The sequence below is a fragment of the Colletotrichum higginsianum genome, chromosome 5, assembly GCF_001672515.1.
Source record: "Colletotrichum higginsianum IMI 349063 chromosome 5, whole genome shotgun sequence".
NCBI lineage: Eukaryota > Fungi > Ascomycota > Sordariomycetes > Glomerellales > Glomerellaceae > Colletotrichum > Colletotrichum higginsianum.
Genome location: NC_030958.1, coordinates 1,380,533 through 1,403,106, shown reverse-complemented (window position 1 = coordinate 1,403,106; position 22,574 = coordinate 1,380,533). Strand labels below are relative to the sequence as shown.

The 22,574-nt window shown below is 56.1% G+C and overlaps 4 protein-coding genes across 4 annotated transcripts; 3 read left to right on the top strand and 1 right to left on the bottom strand.

The window, feature by feature from the left end:
• Positions 1-2,575: 2,575 nt before the first annotated feature.
• On the top strand, positions 2,576-4,256 carry CH63R_07364 (uncharacterized protein; the record flags this gene model as incomplete). Its single annotated transcript, XM_018302339.1, has 4 exons — positions 2,576-2,789; positions 2,946-3,083; positions 3,148-3,381; positions 3,613-4,256. 4 exons carry the CDS (start codon positions 2,576-2,578, stop codon positions 4,254-4,256), a joined length of 1,230 nt encoding a protein of 409 aa, XP_018157117.1.
• Positions 4,257-7,372: 3,116 nt separating this feature from the next.
• CH63R_07363 (uncharacterized protein) lies at positions 7,373-8,395 on the bottom strand (the record flags this gene model as incomplete). Its single annotated transcript, XM_018302338.1, has 2 exons — positions 7,373-7,938; positions 8,047-8,395. The coding sequence occupies 2 exons, from the start codon at positions 8,393-8,395 to the stop codon at positions 7,373-7,375; spliced, it is 915 nt and encodes a 304-aa protein (XP_018157116.1).
• Positions 8,396-12,848: 4,453 nt separating this feature from the next.
• Positions 12,849-14,055, top strand: CH63R_07362 (uncharacterized protein; the record flags this gene model as incomplete). The annotated part of the gene is made up of 4 exons (XM_018302337.1): positions 12,849-13,052; positions 13,615-13,733; positions 13,840-13,848; positions 13,914-14,055. The coding sequence occupies 4 exons, from the start codon at positions 12,849-12,851 to the stop codon at positions 14,053-14,055; spliced, it is 474 nt and encodes a 157-aa protein (XP_018157115.1).
• A 2,749-nt stretch (positions 14,056-16,804) lies between these two features.
• Positions 16,805-20,899, top strand: CH63R_07361 (Pap 25a associated domain family; the record flags this gene model as incomplete). Its single annotated transcript, XM_018302336.1, has 4 exons — positions 16,805-17,798; positions 17,863-17,934; positions 17,993-18,211; positions 18,270-20,899. The coding sequence occupies 4 exons, from the start codon at positions 16,805-16,807 to the stop codon at positions 20,897-20,899; spliced, it is 3,915 nt and encodes a 1,304-aa protein (XP_018157114.1).
• Between the last annotated feature and the right edge of the window lie 1,675 nt (positions 20,900-22,574).

Sequence of the window (22,574 nt, the reverse complement as noted above, 5' to 3'; positions counted from 1 at the left end):
TAAAGTATTCCGCACGGAGGTATATGTGCCAGAGAGAAGGACACGCGAAAGAAACCGCATCCACAAGCTCACTCGGCTCGCCCTCCGCGTCTCGAGTTCGTCCCTCTCCTCCACTCCACCAAGATAATGTAGTACAGTTGTCAGGGTGCCCCTAGTCCCTACCTTGCCTTCATATGGCCTCCAAGTTCCGCCTGCGCCTTGTCTGCAGTTTGGTTACTTGGTTGCAATATGCTGCTGCTGCTGCTGCTGCTGCTGTTGCGGGTGCAGTCTAAATATTGACGAAGACGCGGAGAGAGAGGGAGTGCTTATTACACAGGCAAGATGGCGGATATGTGCCCGTAGCATCTGCAACGTGTTGACTGTCAGAGGGCCGGTGCGTGCCAGGTCTGCAGCGTCTCGTCTCATGTCGTCTCGCCTTGCTCGTGCTGCGGACTCCCCCGTGCGGCGTTGGGTGTTGGTGAGTACCCAATCGCCAGACACTTGGGGAATTCCAGGACGTGGAGGGAAAGGGAGGACGCATAGAGGGGTGCGACTGTATGCCACGGCAGCTTCCACGACAGGCTGCCTCTCCGCGGATCGAGGTATGAAATGGAGCCTTGCAGTATCTACTCACATGTTGCGTGGATTGTCGAAGATGAGATGGTTCTTGTATCCGCATCTGTGTCTCCTCTTCGCCACGACTCGACTTTACCTGCCTCGATTTCGGGCACCCCCACCCCGTGCTCCTGCTTCCCGGCGCTGGAGTTCACGTCCTTGCCTCGTTAGCGTCCCTTTTGTTGAAGTCCAGTGTCGTCCCTGCCTCCCGAGCGGTCCCAGATTCCGAGTCGCAGTCGCAGTCGCAGTTGCAGCTGCAGTTTGTTTTTGGTTCAACCCAGTCGCTCCCCGGCCGCTTTTTGCCGTCCAGTAATGGACCTGACAACTCACTCTCTCTCTCTCTCTCTTTCTCACACACACACACACCGTTTCCCTTCTCTTCTGTCTCTTCCATCTGCCCTTACCGCTTCGTCTTCTTGCGTGTACAACACCCCGAAGTGGGCAAGTTGTAATGAAACATCATGGTACGCTGTGATGGTACTTGACTTTGCCTTGCCCAAGTGATGTGTATCGAAACGTAGACGTAGGTATGGGTGCTGATGCTCTTTGACTTCCCAGTTGACTCCTTCAACACTCCCCTTCCCCTGCCGGTCCTAGGTGCCTAGGCAGGTACGTACTCACTACCCAGGTGGGAAGAACGGATACCTTTACCTCACATTGGCATTCTCCTTCTTCCCCCTCCTCCACTTCATTCTTCCTTGGCTGGGAACTTCCATTGCTGCCGGACCATCCTCCCCCACCCGGTCTCAGCAGACACCTCAGTACGTACAGCACAAGCCAGCCTTCATTAACAGCGATTGCCTTTACCTACCTGTACCTACCTAGGTACCTCACGTAGGTACAGAGTACAGTGCCTATCCTGTACCTCACTCTCACTGACTGATTGGCTTCGCTGCGTTGGCTGCCCGCTGCCACCCCTCGTCCATTTCTCCTCCCACCCATTTTTCTGACCCTCCACCTCACTTCCGGGGCTCTCCCACCTTCTTCGCCTCTTTCAATTCCTGCCACCCGGGACCGGTTGTACTAGCAAACCAAACACACAACAAAAGTCATCATCATCATTCTCTTTGTGGCTTCCTCCCTGCCCTGCCCTGATCGCTGCTTCTCCGCCGCCTTGCCACGGGTTCCGACTCGACTCGAGTGACAACCATCGCAATAAACCATTCGCCGAAGCTCTACATCCGACGTTAGGCATTGCTCACTCAACCCGGCCGCAGCGTCCTAACACCCATAGGTAGCCTAGGTATCCGCATAGACGTCCGACTCGGCCCGCTAGTTCGCAGTCGTCTCGTTTCTGCCATCGCATGCTCTTGCGACCCGGCTGGATTCCCACCACCCAAACAAAACGCACACGTCGACCACCGCCACCTTTGACCAAGTTGCCTTTCGAGTATCACTAAAGAGGCCCTTCTTCGCCTCTCTGACCCGGAGGTCTTTTTTTCTTTCTCCCCTTTCTCTCGTTTCCGTCTGCAAACTGCAAACCGCACCGACCGAAGAAGAAAAAGGGTGCCGCCCATTGCCTGCCTCGAGGTTGCGCGACGACTTGGAGAAAGTGAACACCCCCGTCCCTCTTTTCCCTTTTGGTGAGTGGTTTCCCTGTCAAGCCCGCTGCAACCCCTGCGCAAAAAAAGGCCGCGAGACATTTAACCGCGCCGCCGCCCATTACCCAAAATTTTATTTTCCCTGTCTCTCCCGTTGGCCTCTCTCCCCTGACACCACGGCGCCCGTCTCTCAACCCATCCCTTTGCGACATCGTCCCTCTCCCCCAACCCCCAAGGCTTACTGAACCGCGCCTTTGGTCCCGAAAACGTCGCCGTGAGAAGAGTAAACGTCGACTAATCTCTCGACTCTTTTTTGTCCCCGCAAAGACACAGACACAGACGTCTTCTCTCCGACCTAGCCGCGGCTTACCCGTCTCGATTCCTCGGACAGCACCCGTAGCCTCCCACCTCGACAACGTCAAACACAGCTTTCCATCACCATGTCTTACTACGAGAACAACCCGCAGTGGTCCAATCCCGGCCAGAACAACTGGGAACACCAAGCGCCTCCTGCCCGTGCTGGTGAGTCGGCCCAGTTGTCGCAGCAGCACCAAATCGCAAAGCCGGACGCCGGAATTGACTCGAGGTTCTCGCCAACAGGTGCCAGCGGCCCCACGCCTCAGGACGACTTCGCATTCTTCTACCAGTTTGAGGGTAGGTTATTTTGATCCTTCGCCGCATGGCAGACGGGAACCTGGCTCCGTTCTCTCCCTCGGGGACACGCGTCTGGCATGCGTCACGCGCAGCAGGGCCTAGCTGACGATTTGGATTTTTTAGATGTGGTACGGACACTGACTGCTAGGCCTACAGAGGTTGATCGTGCATACGATAATCTTGCCAAGGGCGGGAAGTCGTACGGAATGGGCGGTCGACGTGAGTACCCAACCCCCGGTGGTCCTAAGATGGGTCCCGCCGGTCATGGTCCCGCCAGAAAATCCCTCGACTTCAGTAAGTCTGCTCGCAACTGGCGGGCATCACCGCAGCCTTACCGGCACTAACTCGTTTTGCGCAGCTGGACGCATGGGAGCCGGAGCCGGTCCTGGTCCCCGACCGCACTCGATCAACCAGTTCGATGATGCCCGAGGCCACCCCAACTCGAACCTCCAGAACTTTTACGCCTCCCAACGCCACCAGCCCTCCCGCGGCTCCAACGACGCGGAACAGATGATGCAGGCCAAGAGAAGGATGGCCGCTCAACGGGAGCGGGAGCTGCGAAACCTGCACACTGAGCAGCAATACCAACGAAGTAGGCCGCCCTCTTCTGTATAGCACACACAAACTCCATATGCCAGGGGGGAAACCAGCAATGCAGAAAAAATAGATAATTCAGGCCGAGGGGTTTCACCATCATGCGCATCCTGCTGCCCCGTCATGTTACTGTCGAAAGATGTCATCCTGATCAGATCATCGCCCACCCCCCTTCCCCGTAGTACCTCGAGGTTCCGAAGGAAGCCATGCTAACCAACCGTGTGCGTAGCTCTCGTTTCTGAGGTTCCCTACGGCGCCAAAGCCATGTCCGAGGAGGAGACTCGTGAGCTGATCGCTCGTCAGCGGAGCGCCTTGTACGGCGAGGGCCAGTTTGCTGAGAAGGGAGGCTACGTTGATGAGAACGGAGTCGTGCGCCCTGGCGTCCCCACCCACAGCGGTCCGTCCAGCCTGCGTGGACAGTCGCCCTTGACCTACGACGCGACTCGTGGCCCGCCTCCTCACAGTGACGCCCACACGCCCGTCTCTGCGACCGATGTCGGTCCCGGTCCCATTGCCGGTCCCCCGGGTGACCAGGGCTCTCGTGGTGGCAGCACCGCGAGCCCCCAGCCCAACGCGTCCAACAGCAACAAGAGCGCGTTCGAGTCGGCCGTGAGCCAGGCTGCGGCCCGCACTAATAACTCGTCGCCCGGCGGCTCTCCGCCGCGACAGGAGCTACCGGCCGGGTCCAAGCCTGCCCAAGCAGTTGCTCCCATCGGCACGCGACCTACAGGAACCCCGAGCGGAGCTTCGACTTCGTCTTCGAAGAGATCGACCACCCCGTTGGCCTCCCCCGGCGGCTGGGGTCGCGGAAACGGCGTATGGGGTCCTCAGTCTTCGGGCCTGAGCCAGCCTCCTGCTAGCGTTTGGGGCTAGACGGTCACAATGTCTGATTCCACGTCATCCCTTTCGAATTTGTAAGCGGCGCAATTACGGAATGAACAAGGGATTTGATGAACTGGCGGTTGTGCGTGGGTAGTTTCTCGCTTTCATTTCGGTCTCGATTGGTTTTCCCTCGGTCACGAAAAACTTGATATATACCTAGGGCTCGACGCGTTATTCGGGAGTCACGGTGTCTTTCGGCATCTTTAAGGAGTTGTCTTTTCCACCATCAGCAGGGGCCGCATTCTGCAGCCCCGGGGTCCGACAGTATTCCTATGGAGGAAAAGAAAGAGTTGCATGTCAGGGAAAAAGGGCGCGGAGGGGGAAACAGTGGCTTTGGAGGCTTGACCACGGGATGTGATGAGATGCCGCAGCGTTTTGAACTGGCTTCGGATGATTCGAGACATTCTGGCGACGGTGAACAAGGAGCAGGGCGAATCTCTTTTTCTCTTTCTGTTCTTTGGGGTCAGTTGTTCCTTCAGGGATGGGCATGATATGTTTCAGGTGCCAAAAGCGTTGGAGGGCAACCTATGATTCGAATTGCGAGCATACAATTGGCGTGGGCGTGGATTCCAACATCCGGTTTGACTCTCGCATTGGTTGGGGTTGGGAAACGCACATCCGGGGAGTCGGCACAAGCACAAACGACTCGATTCCTCTTTTCTTTTCACATGGCGATAAAATCACAAAAAACAGGGGCTTGGGTTACGGGGTGTTTATGGTCTCGAATGTTTTGGAGGGGACATTTCCTTTCTTGCTAAGAGGGGGGCACCGAACTGGGAGGTCGCGTCGAAGGAGTTTTGCCTTTTAACATCTCTCGATGTCTGGGACACATGCCGGAAGACGTTAGGCAGTAATGGATTCTCGATCTGGGAATGAAAGGGAGCTTGACAACATCAAGGAAGGGGTTTTGCTTGCTGGGAAGATTCGGAATAGATCATCGCATGGGATTGCGTGAGGGGGCGGAACGGGATGGGGGGTTGCTTTCTCCTCTCTTTTCACTTCTCTCTCTTGTTATTTTTTGCGCACTTGCTCGGGAAGGAGCAATCACCTAATGAAAAACACGCTTTTTGGTCCCCCCAAGTTCTACTTGTTGTAACTGCTCACCTCGTGTTTTCCGATAGTGACCATGGGCGGATAAAACCACACGTGGTTGAGTGGGAGGGTTGGCTGGCTGCGTGCTCACAGGCTGGGGTGGGCCGAACCTTGAGTCTGTCTCGAACCTTCGGTGTCGCGTTGAACGCCATCAGCATAGGCGTGCAAGGACAGAGTTGGGTTGAAACTCGAAGCGATGGCTGTCACCGTAGCCTGGACGGACGGGACGGACCAACGGGACGGTTCTCTAGCGTGGGAGGGGGAAAGGGGACAAGAGAACCAAACCAAACCAGGGGGAAATGAACCGAAATAGAAGAAGAAAACAAAAAGGGCAACGAAAACCATCATCAGCAAAGTGGTTGCAGCGCCAGGTGGGTTTTCCGTCGTTGGTTGCTCACCCGCTCGGACTGGACTAGGACGGTGGTAGCACACGGACCGTGGGCGGCGAATGTGCTTTTTCCTTGGTGGGGCGGGCGGGCGGCAAGAGAGAGATCCAAAAGGACGCATACATGCACACACTGGCCCCGGCGCGATCAGGGCACACGGGGATCTCGGGCGGCGCGGCGGCGGCGGAAACGGCCTGTGGCTTGCTTGCAGAGCGGGAGGTTCCGCGGTCTCCCCCCTCCCAGTCGTTCGGCCACCCCTCACACCCCCCCAAATCCCCTCTCTTCCCCCAAAACCACGCCCCCTACCCGCCCGTTTTGTTGGTTTTCTCGCCGGTTTGGGGGCCGTAACGATGCGGTTTGTTTTAGGATACTGTGTTGATAGGCTGCTGGCGTTGGTCAATTCCGACGTTTAAATCTAAACAAAAACGGGCAGACCTCTTTTGTATTAGTTCAGAAGAGCCGTTCCCCCCCTCCCTTCCGCTGCGGCGAAATCCAAGTCTACACACCTCTGGATTCGTTGGCGTTTCGATGATGCAGCGATCCAACACATCGCGTTTGCAGCGTCTTCTGTGAGGTACACCTTGACTTGCGTAGGGTGGGCAAACGTGTCACTCAGTCACATTTCTCGCTCGTCGCCCTGGTTGCCTTCCCTGTCTTGTTAGATTTCGACATGTCCCTGGCTCACCCTCCAGACCACGGAATTCGGCCGTTAGGTCTAGGAGATGAGCAACGTCAGGTAGTAACCCCAGTCCCCGACCCTGACGGTATCACTTGGTATCATGGAGACGCCATACCCCAGGAGGGGGTTCCAACATCCCAACAGGGGGCCCAAAGTCGAAAACAAGGGGGTAGGAGAAAAAGGAAAAATGAAGAAGGAAGAAGGAAAAACAAAAAGGGAAAAAGCCACCGGCCGTCCAACTCCCGGCTCCGCATTGCCTTGTTCCATTCGTGGACATGTGCAGAATAACTCTACAAGTAGGAGGACGCGTGGCACCCGGACAAGTGGAACTGGGCCGCGCCGGAGGATGCAAGGTGGGTGATGGATGGTTGGTTGGGTCCCCGGGTCAGCAGGCCGCTCCAACGGTGCGGTACCAACGGTGCGGTACCAACGGCCGGCCACCGACCGGTGAACAGACCCAACAACTGCACCCGCCTGGCACCGCCAAGCCAGCGCGTCTCCACGTCGCCCTCTTCCACGTTGGTGTCGATTGGAAACGCAACGCACTTTCTTTTTTCTACTTACACCTTCGTGGACCTCTTTTCGGGCGGGTGAGCGAGAAAGACAAGTAAGTACATGGAGCTCGGCACGTGGTCACCCATGGAAAGATGGCTCACGGGGCCGTCGATGTTGGCGGCTCGTCAGGCCCTTTACAATTCGACTGTGGGCGGCTCATCTGTCGTCCCCTCGCAGTGACATATTCAGCAGGAACGACTCCCAAGACTCAACCCTTGGAGGCCAATATGCCGGTCATGCCTGGCCCGAGGTTTCATTCTAGATATGCCATTCATCAGACCCGCTGCCAACCAACCTAAACTTTGCCGACGCCAGCTCATCCAAACCATTCCCCGCCATGTACGGTTGTACCCAAGTGTGGCCCCCCTCCTCTCACTCAGACGCCAGTCGAGAGTCTACATGCCCAGGATCTTGGCCCCAGTTTCCAAGTCCATCAGATCATCAGCCCTCAACGCCTTCCCGCCCCAGACGATCGTTCCCCTCCCGTCAACGGCGAACGCACCCGCTGTCTGCCATTTGTTCCCCATGACCGTACTAGGCCCCTCGACCTCGTCTCCTACCGCAGCGCCGCCCGCCGGTGACGCACCGCCCTTCTGACCACCGGTCCCGGTCCCTCGCCTCTGAACGGGCGTAGGGCTCGACGACGAACCGCCTTCGCCGACCCCCGTCCCGGTCCGCTGGATCGCTCCCGCAACCTTCTCCCCGAGCCACCCCTTTTCTTTCCACCCCTGCACCTGGCTCGTCGGGTTGAAGACGTACCACACGGACCCCAGCCCCAGGCCCCAGGCGGCGTAGACGGCGCGGTCCTCGTCGATGACGACCTGGACGTTCCACGCGCCGCCCAACATGTCGATCCACTTCTGCGTGGCGGTGGACGACGAGTGCGACACAGCTACGCAAGTGAGCGTGCCGGCGTGCTTGTTCGCCAAGGCTCGTAGCGCGAGGAAGGTCTTCTGAGCGACTGTTGTTTGGAAGGATTCCGTTAGTCGTGCAAGTTGCGAGGCGTGGTCTAGCGATACACTTGGAGGTTGGGGGGTGGGGGGTAGACATTATAGGACTGAGAACATACAAGCACAGCCGACGCAGCGGAGGAAGACGACGAGAACGGGCCGGCCGCGTCCGAACTCGAGCTTCCTATCACGGTCCAGCGGGGCCAGATCGCCGATCTTCGGGACCTCGGCCACGGGCACCGGAGGCGGCGGTGGAGAGAACCACGGCGCTACGGTGATGGGCAGGGCCTTCATCGACATCCAAGCCGGCCAGCCGCCGCCATTCAGGTTCTCATCTGCGGAATCGTCGTTGCTCGAGCCGCTGCTCTTTTTCCTCGTGTCCGACGAGCCCCCACCGCTGAAGTCGAAGCTCTTGCTACTCAGCCCGACCTTCCTCAGTGCGATCTTGGTTGTCAGGCTGGACAGCATGACGACGATGGCGGTGATCCGCAGTCGCAAAGAGGCAAGTGGGTGCGGTGAACGATAATGCGGCAGGCAGTATTTAGTCCGTCCCCAAGACCAGAGGCGTCTCGAGCAGAAGAGAACAGTTCACAGCAAGAAGCAAGGAGCGGGCGGGGATAGAGTGTTCTTGAGCGGCGTACCCAATGTAATACAAATTTGATATAAACTGTACAGAAGGCGGCAGCGACAGAAAGAGAAAGGGGTATAGTAGTAACAGAAGAAAAAGAATACGTGGCCGGCATACTCACAGCGGTGACATCCTGGGGACTCTAAGGGGTGGTGAACCGTGAGGGGGAACGGGGAGAAGCTCTGGCGAGCTCCGGGAATTTTGACACAGGGGACGTCGCATGTTTTCCTAGCGAGTGCACTGAGTTCCTGTCCGAACGAACCCAAGGAGAGTCGATTTCGCGAGACTGGACGTCGATAGACACCGCTTTCAATCGCCTGCCTCCTTGCTTGTCCCTGAACTCAAGTGGACCGGCCGTCCCTGATTGGGTGACATGTCATGCGGAGGTTTGAGCGGCCGGCCGTCAGCCTGGTGTTCTCGTTGCGTTGCAGGTTGCCTTCCTCCCTTTTCCCCGGATATCGATAAAAAGTATGCTCAGCACCTCTGGCTTGTACAGCGGCTTAATAGAAAACGAGGCACATGTCTGTCAACAATGATGGGGAAAGGAGACAAGAGAACAATTTTAGCATGCCCTGTCCTCTGAAGCCTGCGTCATCCGTGGTTCGAACCACGGGATTCAAGCATTATTGTCCGGAACGCCGTCTTGCATTCTTCGGATGACCATTCTCCGCCTAAAAGCCCAATTGTTTATCGAGGCACGACTCACTTGATTCTCTCCATACCTCAGTCAACTCTAAAAGCATAAAGAAAACACGCCGTTCGGACTTCCCATCGCGCTTGGCCGCCTCTCGGGTCAAAGGTGTCGCAAGCGAGCAGACTGTGCGCTGGCGACCACTGCGGAACCCAGGTGAAGGCTGCCCACTGAATGAACACCTTCAATCCCCCGCGCCATCGAAGTTGTCATAGAGCTCTCACTTGATAGATGTGTTGGCCTTGGCCAAGTCCAGGGGGTTTGATTCAGAAACAGAAGCCGCGGATTGAAACATTGCATCCTCCAGTCGTAACGGTCCACTTGTACGACAAGGAACATGCATGGGACCGGGTCGGAGCGTGTCGTGCATTTGCCGCGACCAAAGTAGCGTACGCTCCTCAGCTCCGTCGTGGCATGCCCGGTGTTTGCTTCATTTCGAGCAGATGGTTCGGCGGTCGACCGCCGGCGAGCTGATGCCGGGAACAATGTGCCAAGATTCGAGAGTGTGATTTGTTTGGGATGAATCGGAGCGTTGTTGGACCTGGGCCTCCAACCAAAAAGGAGAGACTTCGCTCTGCCCGACTCAGTCCTAGCAGCAGATTGGTGGAACGGGCGCCGATTCGAGCGCCCTAGAATTGAGGGAGGCGCACGGCGGGAATGTGGAGAGCGGGAAGCGTTCACGGATCATCTTCCGCCGTACATCCGATTGCGGACGAACGTCGTACAGTTCGTTGGCGAGAAAGTCATTTGTCTCAATTGACGAACCCAATGACGAGCGGCATGGCGGTACTGGTGGCTGATGCCTGGACTGCTGGTTGAGTGAGTGGCGGTCGTCTCGTGTAGAATGGCCCCGATACAGCAGCTCTCGCCCCATCAACTCACATCAGCCATGCCCCCTCCATCAAATAACGTGGCCGTTCCTGCTGTCCGAATCTTTGCCTCGAGAAAGAGCTGAAAAAGACCGCTAGAAACATGGTTTTTGGCTAGTGCTCCTGGGAGAAACCAACGGGAAACGCAAATCGGAGCTGAGCTGACAAACTACGATCTCCCACCCAGTGCTATTCTGAATAAGGGGGAACACGGAACGAGTTGCACACACTTGCTGAGTGCGCTGCGCTGCGCCAGGTTGAAGCGGATAAAGGATCAGGTCAGATCCACTCAATGGCTCGCTGTCTGGACTTGGGCGCCTCCCGCGCCCCGCGGTGTGAGCAATCTGATGGAGAAGGTTGCATTGCATTCTGAGACCAGTTGCCGTAAGCGCACCCAACCTATCCACCCATCACACAGGTCCGTCATCGTTGGTTGGGCTTCAGAAGGGTATATCTAACATACGTTCAAGTTGAATGACATGGCCATTTGCCATCAATGATGGACCCTTGTCTAGCTTGTTCGGCCTCCTTTCGCGACCTTAGTGAAGTGTTGGAGAAACCGAACCGATGCGACCAGTGGTGGCCGTCCATGATAGTGCCATGACGTCGGCGATAGCATCTAGGACCAACAACATCGATTTCACACAACCTATCCTTGGAGGGCGCCTGCGAGACTACAGTAGAGCCACATCTGGTTCGCTCTGCTCTGTTGATACCTTGGGGGGGCCGACATTCTCCTTAAAAGCAAACATCACCGTCCAGCAACAATCCGGCATCGTCATCGCGGTCTCGAACGGAAAACCACTGGTATAATCAGAAGAATCATTACTCTGCTCGCCGAAACGTCGGTCCTGCTGACGGCCTCGAGAGACCGACTGTCTCGCCCGAAGAGCCTTATTCGACTGGTTGCGGTTACAGTCGCGGTAAGACAATCACTCGGTCGTGTCACGTCAGCAGTGGCGGTGGCATACAAACTCTGATGGCCGCCTTGGTTGGCGATGTTGTGTGTTAGTTGGACGTAAAAGTAAGCTGCCACGGGCTGTGCCCTCTTGTACGTAAGAAGTGTGACCCGATATCCGAACAAAAGATCAGGCGAGAATATCTGTTGTGCGATGAAAGGGGTGGATGTCTGAGTTCAGGTTGGAGAACGGGATGAGGAAAGCAAACCAGCTGCCAAGCCTTGGGAGCTTCTCGACTGCCTTTCTATACATCTTGCCTTTTTTTGCTTGTCTGCTCCCGGAGGATTGCATTTCATCAGCCCTACTCTAGCCCGGTACACCGTACCACATGGCTGCGGTCGTATGGGAATGGCTTGTCAGCCAGCCGAAAGGCTAAAGAAAGGGTCGTTCAGCGCAGACTCTGGGAGCTCATGAGTCAAGGAATCTTGGTCAATGTGTCGATGACAGGTTAGATCTATAGGCACCGTGATACACCTTGGCGGTCAGCAGTATCCTTTTTTCCTACCCTGTTCCTTTTTGGCTGCTACCAAGCGTTGTGATCGGCAAGTGGTGCTGGTGCTCGGCTTTCTACGACAGTTCCGAGTAGCGTTGTCTCGGTTTGGGCGGCCCAGGCCAAAAGGAGCAGTACTGTCGAGCTGTCTGGGCAGCTGGGCGCATGTAATGTGGCACATCTCGCAGTTCCGACCCGTGGTCCGTAGATTGGCAATCTATTCTAAGGAAGAGGCAGTTTTTGCCAGACGCCGCGACGGAGCAATGTGACGACCTTCCCGAGGCGCTTAAGCCACTGTGCCAGACCCCTGAAGAGGTAAGGGGGCAAGTATCCGTAGAGACGAGCGAATAGGGTGATTGACGGCTCGGCTGCATGGGGAAAAATGGTTGTAGTTCCGAGCCCTGGCCACTCACTGGACAATGAGTGAGAAAGGATGTTCCTCCTCCTCCTCCTCCTCCTCCTCCTCCTCGCTGGGCATCTCGGACTGTCAGTACCTGAGCGCTTGCTGCTGATGCTGTGCCGCCGCTACGACCATTCATCGTTGCTGCTGGTGTGGTGTTGGCAGTGCTGCGGCGGCGGCGTCGGCACAGCAAGACGGCTTTGGGCTGGCCGACCCCACACACGGACATGAGAACGGGAAATGTTGGAGAAGCAGGGTGGGGATGATGGGCTTATGGCATGGTCCTTCGGGGGCTTCGGCGTATGACTGGACCGGTGAACGGGTATCGGGAAAGGATGAGCCTCACTCATCTTGAGTCGTGTGGCTTATTATAGCGATGGCAAGCCATCGGCTCGACGCACGGAGAAGGGGGCGACCAGGGTGGGCGAGCGTCCACCGTCCATGTGCCCGAAGAGGAGTTGAATCGGAGACGACGAGAAAGCGGTCGAGAAAGACGGGGCGATTGCGGAGAGTGGTAACGCGAGAATGTGACTAGGCTTTGGGCACTTTCTGGTCCATTGTTGGCTTGAGTTGTGGGAGTTTTGGGCCACAGCCATTGGGGGGCTCGTCGCAGTGCCTTGCCGGACAGGGCCTCTTGAGCCCATGAGGTATCCGTACGCGGTCTCGGTAGACATTGTGTCGTTTCTGGCCGGGATGTTGTACGGCCAGTCTCCACCTCCTGCTGGGTTTCTGGAAAGACATTCAGGTGGCCATAGTATCGGGACCCTGATAATTTTAAGGTGGTGGAAATAGATGACGGTGGCAGGGGATGCGGGAGCCGTGGGAAATGGAAATATCCGTATGGAAATAAAACAGGAGGGAGACAAGGTGATAGACGACAGACCATGGGCCAAGTCGCGACAAGACGAAAAAAGGAGGCCAACGGCGCAGGAATTAGAAGCCAGTCGGCGACAGGAAGGCGGATGCTCCGTGTTGACCAGTTTGTCGTCATTCTTCATCGCGTTCCAGCCCAGCAAGTCCCTCTCGTGCCGTTGAGGCAAGCCGTGGCCGTGGCCGTGACCACGGTCGCGGTCGCGGTCGCGGTCACGGTACGTGCACAGCATGGGGTGGTAAGGTGCAGGCGCAGGCAGGTGCAGTTGCATGTGCGAAAGACAGGCGAGGCAGGTACGGAGTACATGGCAAAGACCTTACTTGAACACATGCTCCGGTCCCAGTCCTTCCTTCCTCCTTCCATAGGCAGGGAAGGCAGGGGGGAAGCGACAACGCTGGACATAAAGGGCAGGACCCGTTCCATGTCCTAAATGCCCATGGCAAATGCCTCACACTGGGACCTTGGCTCAATTGCTTGTAAGCGGGCGTCTTATGCTTATTAAGGAACCAACACATAGGTAGTCCTACTCTGGCGAGCGATAAGTCCATCGGCGCAACGCTGAGCAGTCCAATGTCAGAGTAATCCCCCCACTGCAGTGGGCGAGGCCCGCCGAGCCACAGCCGGAGTGCAAATAAGAGAAAGAGAGAGAAGAAACACATGAATAAAGCCTGCTTCCTTTTCAACTTCCCCCCAAGCAAAATGCCTCGGTTTGGAGGACCACAAATAATTACATCGGCAAAGGGAACCCATTTCGACAACAAAACACGACTTCACTTCAGATCCAAGACAAACCACATGTCGCCGGCTCTCCGACGTCATATCCCGACGTGGAAAGGAACCGGCTGGGCCCAGCTGAAGCCCGAGCACTCACGGCGAGTGACAAGCAGTGGCCAGAGGGGTATGTGGCGTCTGTCTGCCCTCTCCCCCCAACCCCTGTACGCTGCCCGATGTAGGTAGTGTGCACTGCTCTCTTCTGTCCTTTTCCGCTGCGAAAATACGTCCAGCCTCTACGAGTACGTATTCTTTCCGATCCCCCAGACACACACACACACACACACACACACACACACTGCCCTAGAGGTCTGAGCAGGACACACTCAGCACACTTGGCGAAGGACCGCGCGGGCGAGCAGCGACAAGACGTTGCGGGAATGATTGTCGACCGGCCAGACCCGGCCAGGACGGCGATGGAGCGTGGGCGGTCTTCATTAAAATCATAGGTAATGTGTTTAGAACGCTTCTTGAGAAGTAGCACCCTCTCTTCCAACCCTCTTTTGCCCCCAAATTGCTTCCAGCGCGTGTCGGGTTCTCCACTTTGCCTGCTGCCTCTGCCCGCGCGCTCCGTGCATGTACTGTGTACTGTGTCAACAAAGAGGTACATCAGAGAGCTGCATCTGTAGTTTCCAATTGTTCGCAGCAGAGGGATGCAGGGTAAGTAAGTATAGCAATGTACCATTACTCGGGTCGGCAATGCAATTCCCATATTTATCAAGATTGCCTATCGATGCGAAGGGGAGGGAAGACGCGTCGACACGGAGAGCCTCTCAAGGTGCCTGTCACGAGCCAGGGCAGGGCAAAAGAGAGAGAGAAAGAGAGAGACTGGGGGTTGTAGCCAGACATGAATGAGAAGCAATAATGGGAAGGAGGGAACTAGAGACCGAACCCAAGAACCAACTACCTTCCCTGCCTCCCGTTGCTGCATCATGTCACCTTCCTCAAGTACCTTACCAACAGACACAAGCCTTACTTACACTCCAGTGAGGAGGGAGGGTGTGAGGGTGTAACCGGGTGCATTCCCTTTCTTGGCTTCTTCACTGCGGCATTGCTGAAGATAACATGACACTTCTGCCACTTACTTACTCCCCTCAATCCAAGGCTGTTCCCCGGGCTTACTGAGATTGAGGTCCAGCTTGCATCCATGGACCGTTTGTAATATGATAGATGGCTGTTGGGTTGGTATGGCCTGGCATTGTCTAGTCAGTCGGTTGGCCCAACGTTGCTGCTCCTGACGGTGCTTGCTAGTTTTCTCCTATTTCCCTTCCTATCGGGGTTCCGACTACAGGCGGACATCTTGCCGGGGGGTTACGGATACATGTAATCATCATGCCTGCCTTCATTCCATGTTTGAGATGCTTTGCCTTTCTCTTTAAAGTACGTCAAGTCCGCACCATAGGGGACTAGCAGAGCAGCAGAAAGCAATCAACCAGATAGGTCATCCCTCCCGCCAACGATAGTGCCGCCAAACACGCATTGCATCGCGCCCAACCGCACTGTGTTTGATTCTTCGGAGCTTTTGTTTTTACATTGCCCATCTCATCTGTTAGGAAAAACACTCTCTACCTACCTAGGTAGGTAGGTAGATACTTTTTCGCTGAACCTGCGGGGCCTGGGATTTGACTCGCTGTCTGTCATCTTCCGCTCCCTCGGGTCTATTGCCGCTACATCTCTCTCCTCCTGCTGAGCTCTCGCTCACTTTCCAATAATTATTAGCGAGCAAAAGGCGCTACCGTCATTCCGGTCTGCCCAATTCTCACCGTGTGCAACCCGTAGCTACCGCGTTTTGGGCGAACGAGTCCCTGACGCCTGTCCGTACGCCGGCACGTCGACACGACTGGCCAACAACCCATACTCACCCCCTACAGGCTACCCCTCAAGATACGGCCTCGCCTTGCCTTGCTTTCCCGCCCTGGGCCGCTTTGCTCTTCAGGTACCGCCTCTAACCCAGTGCCGCCGCCGCCGCCGCCGAACTCTTCTTTCGCGTAAAGGAGTACATGCACCACACCAAAACCACACTACCTTAAGGTACTTATTTCCATCCTCCACACCCACCCTCGCCTTCCTTGGACTGAGCGAGGTACCTACCTACCTACCTTGCACCCCCAAACGAAACGATCCCCTTCACTTTACCTTCATTCTCTCCCTCTCACCCTCTTCCTCTCTCTCTCTCTCTCTCTCTCGCGCTCTGCTGATGGGACGTCATTCGATTTCCTCACTTTCCTCAGGAACATCTGCCCAACTAGACTCTTGCTCATCTGGCTTATTTTGTTTTTACTCTGCTCTTTGTTGACGTTGGACAGAACACAAGATCATATTACCTAGCATCACATTTCCTCTTATCGAAATAACCCTGTGCCAGCAACTACGTGTGGTGCAGTTTACCCCCTTGGACTCTTTCCACATTCTCTCTCTCTCCCTCCCTCTCTCCTCTCAGACAGACACACACACCACACACACACACTTGCTCTCTGTGCCCCCCATCGTTATTTCACGGTCCACCGCCCGAGGACACCCCCGTTCGCTCCTGTCGCTTCTGGGTCAATGTCCCCGATCTAAACTCCACACCCTTTCTTTCGCCTCCTGCTGTCGACGACATTCTCTCTTCTCTTCCCCAGAGCACAACGACGCAGACAGCAACGAGGAAGGAGAGTGCTCTCTGCCACAACTATCTTGCTGCACCAACCAATTCAGACTGCGCCTGGACCCAGATGAATATTCCTGATTCATTTGTACGTCTCTAGCAGCACTTTACCTGCGCCAGCCACGGCTCAACGGCTCAACGACCACACCCCTCCCAAATTTCCCGACTCCCTCTTCCATCCAAAAACCCCCTCGTCTCTACACGCGCTTCTGCCAATACACACAACAGACTTGGAGCCAGAGCGAAAGAGATTCAACCCGCCTCGAACAGTGTCTACCTCTACCGACCGTGTTCTCGCAACCAACTCTTTTGTTTTATTGTTTCTATTCCCTCGATACCCTCGGATTCTGTCCTAGTAGCCAGCCAGCTCTACTCCACTTTCCACGATCCGGTCGGTCGCTGCCAGATTCTTGTTCTCAATCTCATTCACACACCGTCTCTCTCTCTCTCTCTCTCTCTCTCTCCCCGCCACCGCTGCCGCTCTGCGCCCGCACGCGCGCCTGCTTCTACCCGTCCGCCCTCGTTACGGAAGCTGAGCCAGGCCTCGCTCCATGGAAAGTCGGGCGACTACAACAGAATCGAAGCATACATATCCAACTTCTCCTTGGATCCAAACACCCACGATAGCATCGTCCGCTTCGGCCACCTACTTCGACGCTCCCTCTCGCGCCCCGGCCCAGCTAGACTTCTGGCCGCTTCTCTTCCCCCAGCAAGCATCCGTCTACCAGGCACAGCTGCTGCACTATACAAATCTCGTCTCCCCTGGACGAGGAGGCGGCTTGCAACAACCCCAAGCGCTTCCTCAGACGACGGTGGCCACCCCTCAGATCCAGGCGGCGCCTAGGTCCCGATCCTCCTCCAAGGTGTCGAACAAGGACAGCTCCGCGATCAAGGGCAACCAAGGAGGCCATGGGCATAGAGCTGTGCAGAACAAAGACAAAGGCGATCGCGCTGTCATAACAGGCAAGGACGCTCCGCCCAAGATGCAGCAGCAGTCATCCCAACAACCGGAGCTATCACACCCCCTCCCCGCTCGCCCTGCAGCCCGGACCGGTAATGGACAGTCTCACTCCAACTCGATGCCTTCCACTCCCCAGCAGCATGCTAGAAACTTCTCCTTCGAGTCGCGAGAGCCATCACCCACAGCAACAAACAACCACTCCCCCCGCTCTGCCTACTCCGAGACGAACAGCAACCTTCCCTCCTTGCGACCTCTGCCCCCGCGACTAGTGGGCGGATGCCAGTATGAGACGTCACAGATGAACTCGAAAAGGAGAATGCCCTATAGCATAGGAAGCGACAAGCTGGAGCGAACCAGCCCTGATAAGATCAAGAGCAAGCTGTCGGAAGATGAGGAGCGGAAGTTGACCACAGACATGCGCGAACTGTACGACCGGTTAACGCCGACCGAAAAGGTTGAGGAGAACCGCCAAAAGCTTGTCGTCAAGCTTGAGAAGATCTTCAACGAGGAATGGCCCGGAAACGACATCCGCGTTCACCTCTTCGGCTCCTCTGGCAACTTGCTATGCTCGGACGACTCGGACGGTTTGTGATCCCCTCGCCTGGCTGATGACGTTCTGTGGGACCCCACGCTGACGCAATAAAACAGTCGACATATGCATCACGACGCCGTGGAAAGAGCTTGAAGGGGTCTGCGTGATTGCAGACTTGCTGGCACGAAGTACGTCGTGTGCCTCTCTCGCTTTTCCAGCATTCGCTAATCACTCAAAATCGAACAGAGGGCATGAAGAAGGTCGTCTGTATATCCGCCGCGAAAGTACCCATCGTCAAGATTTGGGATCCCGAGCTCGGCCTCGCATGCGACATGAACGTGAACAACACCTTGGCGTTGGAGAACACAAGGATGGTCCGAACATATGTGGAAATCGACCCCCGTGTCCGGCCGTTGGCCATGATTGTCAAGTACTGGACACGACAGAGGATCGTGAACGACGCCGGTATGGGTTTCCACGTGCTGCCTTGATGCTTGACGACAGAATTTGCTGACCGAACCAGCCTTTGGTGGCACCCTCAGTTCGTACACCTGGATCTGCCTGATCATCGGGTTTTTGCAACTTCGCGACCCTCCGGTTCTACCCTCGCTCCACCAGCGACAACACCAACGACTCCCTAAGAGAGGCGGGCAAGAGAGCGCGTTTGCGGACGACCTAGACAAGCTACGTGGATTCGGCGATAAGAACAAGGCCTCGCTTGGCGAGCTTCTTTTTCAGTTTTTTCGCTTTTACGCCCACGAGTTCGACTACGACAAGAATGCCATCTCGATCCGTCTCGGACGAAAGGTGACAAAGCAGGAAAAGGGGTGGCACATCGGCATTAACAACCATTTGTGCGTGGAGGAGCCATTTAATACCATTCGCAACTTGGGCAACACTGCGGATGAGTATTCGTTCCGCGGTCTTCACTTGGAGCTGCGACGAGCTTTCAACCTGATTTCGGAAGGGAAGTTGGACGAATGCTGCGAAAAGTATGTCTACCCCAAGGAAGAAACACCGACGTTCCAGCGACCGCCTACACAAGCACGGCCTGTCATGATTCGGAGTTCTTCGCAACAACATTCCGGGAGAGGGGGACGGGGGAACTACCGAGGACGTCACTCGAATAACTTCCACCGGAATACGAACTCGAACCGCAGAGCCTCTTCAAGCGTGGCTTACGATACCAACACCATGTATATGCCTTCGGTCGCCATGACGCCCCAGGAGCTCGCATGGTACGCGCAGCAGGCTCAGTCACATCAGCAATACCCCGCGCTTGTAGGTGCAGCCATGGCCGCCCAGTTACAACAGGAAAATAACATTCGGTTCCAGCTCTATACTCAATCCCAGGTTTATCAGCAAGTCCAGGCTCAGATGGCTGCCCAGATGCATGCCGCCCAAAGGATGCAGGGCTCATCTTCGACTTCCCAGCAGGGCTCGGAGCGTCCCCGGACCAACTCGTTTGACAACCCGCCACTTAGTGCTCCCATCGCTGGCCCCCAGGACTGGTACAGCGTGTATGGCGTTCCGATGGCTGCCTACTATGGTCAGGCTGGGTTCGCCTATCCGTCATCGCCGGCTACCGCGGCCGCCAATTCTCCAGAGTATCGCAGGGGGCTCCAGAGGTCGTCGGCGACGCCAGAGTCGGGTGCTTCAACTTCTGGAAGCTCATTGAGGTCCCAGTCGCAACCCGCATCACGTTCTGCTACCGGACAGCAGGTCCAAGGTTATCCCGGGAACAGCACACCGACGAATGGAAGCGCAAACACCGCACGACAGGTGAACGGGGCTCCGATCCCAAGCTTCATTCCCGATGATGCTGATTTCGATGAGTCCACACAGCGTCCCGCGAGCAACTCACCGGCTTCTGACGAAGGTGCTTACCTGGGATACTACGTTTCAGACGCGTCCAGTCCGGCACGTTCGCAAGGGACACCCAATGCCATTGCCTTTGGCGACACGACTCAGCCGGCCCAAGGACGTCGGAGACTGTCAACCGAAGTTCCGCAGACGATCCTCGATCGCAGAATGCGAAGGACATCGCGCTCACCGTCCCCCCTGGGTCATACTCGAGCCTATTCCACTGGCGGCAATGCAGCCGCGACAGCCCAAGTAGGCGCTTCGTCAAGCCCCAACGGACATCGAGTGGCTTCTCGGCCTTTGATAGTCAACGGCACCGGGTCGTCCTTGCGAACGAGCTCGACGCCATCCCAACGCCACGACCCAGCGGGAACTGTAGCCGATTCCAACACCACCGAAGAGCTAAGCCTGCTATCTCCGGGTAAGCCACTGCAAATCCAGGGTCTCGGGATTAGTGGCTATGCCGCAGACCAGGGAGGTGACATGCCTGAACCGGTTCAGACTCCGGTGATTGTCAACGGCACCACTACTCCGTCGTCCGCCCCCAACACAACGGCTGCTGCCTTGCCTACTACTGCCTCGTCTCGGCCTCTGGACGACCCCTCGTTCCGTGACAGAATCGCACTCATGTCAATGAACCAGTACGCATGGGCCTCGCAAGCACAGGCGCAACCGGAAGTTGTCAACGGCACCCAGATGTCTCTCCGCCAGAGAGCCATGTCGAGGCAGCAAAGCGGGGTCATAGCGCCACTCGATCTGGCTACCCGGGACAACAGGATAAACGGCCACCAGTTGAGCATCGACGCTCAGCATCTATCGCCGATCAACGAGACTCGGTCTCCCTCGCCGACCGTTGTGAGGAAAGGTGAATACCCACTGAGAGCCGATCAGTCGTCATTTGTCCCACAGAACTCTCTACCTAAGGTTCAGGGTGAGCCCCCCGTTCCCACCCACACAAAGGGATCGACGGCAAGCCACTCCAAGCAAGCCCAGTCATCGGCTCAGTCGCCGAAGCGGCTATCGACATCCACGCAACGCTCAGTTCAGGTAGCAACACAGTCGCAGGCGCAGACCTCTAGCCAGGCTCCGACTCAATCACCAAAGGTTAATGGCATTCGAGAGAACGGTCATACCCGAGGCGTCAAGAGCGAAAGCCATGGTCCTGAAGGCACGTGGCAAAAGGCCACCAAGGGTCGCAGGAAGGGCGCGGATGCCAAGAACCAACAGGGCGGCGGGTTCGTCCCGAGCGAACAGCCGCCCAAGCACGAGGCTGACCGAAAGGGCGGCTAAAGCCGAAGAGACAGGGCAAAAAACGCATCCCGCCGTGGAGATGGTGGCATGACAGAAAGCCAGCATTGCTTTCTTTGGATATGGCGTAGAGTGACGAAGAATCGCACGGGCGCAAGACAAAACAAGTTGCCGGCATTCCAACATCGGCTTCGTCATGGACAAATGTTGGACACTCGCATTCTGGATCGAGCATGAGTACTGTGGCAGGCGACGGCGCTAGGTGTGGCCATGTGTACCTGGTACCGGGATTGACGCGCATGAACGGTTGTGAGGAGAGACGCTACAAACGCTGGCGGCGATGGACCGGATGCGAGGATGGAGTTGGTGCTGTAACAGGCACTTTTCCGCAGCTTCGACTATCAGCACTCAACCTTGCTCAAAGGTGGCCGAATCAGTCGATTGCCATACGGAAAACGACCTAAGCAAAAGTGTGCGAAATCTCATCGTGCAACAATATTTCGACGAATTGCATAAGTAGGAGGAAGAGAGTTGGGCTTTTGGCAGCCCGACATGTTGGCCCAAGCATCAAGACCGGAAAGGTCATTACCATGCCTCAGTTGTCTTTTTCACCGATCAAGATCGTATGGGGGTCTCTTGCATTCCCCCCCCCCCCTCCGGGGCGGCAGGGTCTATTGTTTGTCTCATTGCATCTGCGGCAACGGTCTTCGGAATGGGTTACGGTTCAGGCATGCGTCAGCAAGTTTTCTTTTGTCGGCAGAGTCATACCATGGAGCGAAAAGAGGCATATGGAGATGAAGGGAAAAGTAAGGCAGCGTGTGGATGACGATGACCCAAAGCTGCATGTGGGACAGCTGCGACTGTCACGAAATACCCAGGCGGGAAATGGGTGGGCATGTGTTCCCGGAGAGAAACGGCAGAAGTCAGCATGACCGCATTATAGGAGCGGAAAAGAACGTCAATGACTAGTGTCAGTGTAAGCAGATAGACGAGAAGCGTTAAAAAGAAATGATTTGAAAAACCAAGAGGTATGTGTCTCGAGGTCGTAAATGGGAGAGGAGCCGAACCGCAGTGAGAAGATGCTGTCTACTTGTTCCCTAGACACTTAAACAAGGGTTACGGTCTTTCTTGTCGGGACGGATATAGAACGGTCTTGATAGGTCTGCACCTTGTGTAGGCTTGGATTGATCATGTCTCAAAAGGAGGTTTGCTCAGCTGAGGCCATCGTCAAATGCTTAGTTAGATGCATCCCTACCTAGGTAGGTTAGGTAGGTAGGGGTAAGTGGCACAGGAGGGGGGCTCCAAGGTAGGGTCGTCTCATGCAAAAGCATGATTACATCATCACCACGTTTTTTCCGAACCCCGCAATCAGCCTTATCCGAGTGGTCAGCCTCCAATGACACCGAGGTCCTTGCTTGGCAAAAAGGCAATTCCCACTGGCCCGCCCCCCTCCCCCCAAAGGCGTTCTCGTAACTATCCCTCCGTCCTGGATGCAGCTGTTCCAGGCAGAAGCAATCCATCGTCTACAAGTATGAAACGCGGCCTAACATTCATTTGTTCCGTTGTCACTATTCGCGTACGCTGCTCTTCGTGTTTACTGATGGACGCCACCCCCGTTTTGCACCACGTACCCACCCATCCGTATCGACACCGGCGAATCGCTGTATTGTAGCTAGCCTTCCCTTGTTCGTGCTGTTTCCCTTCGTTCAATGAGTGA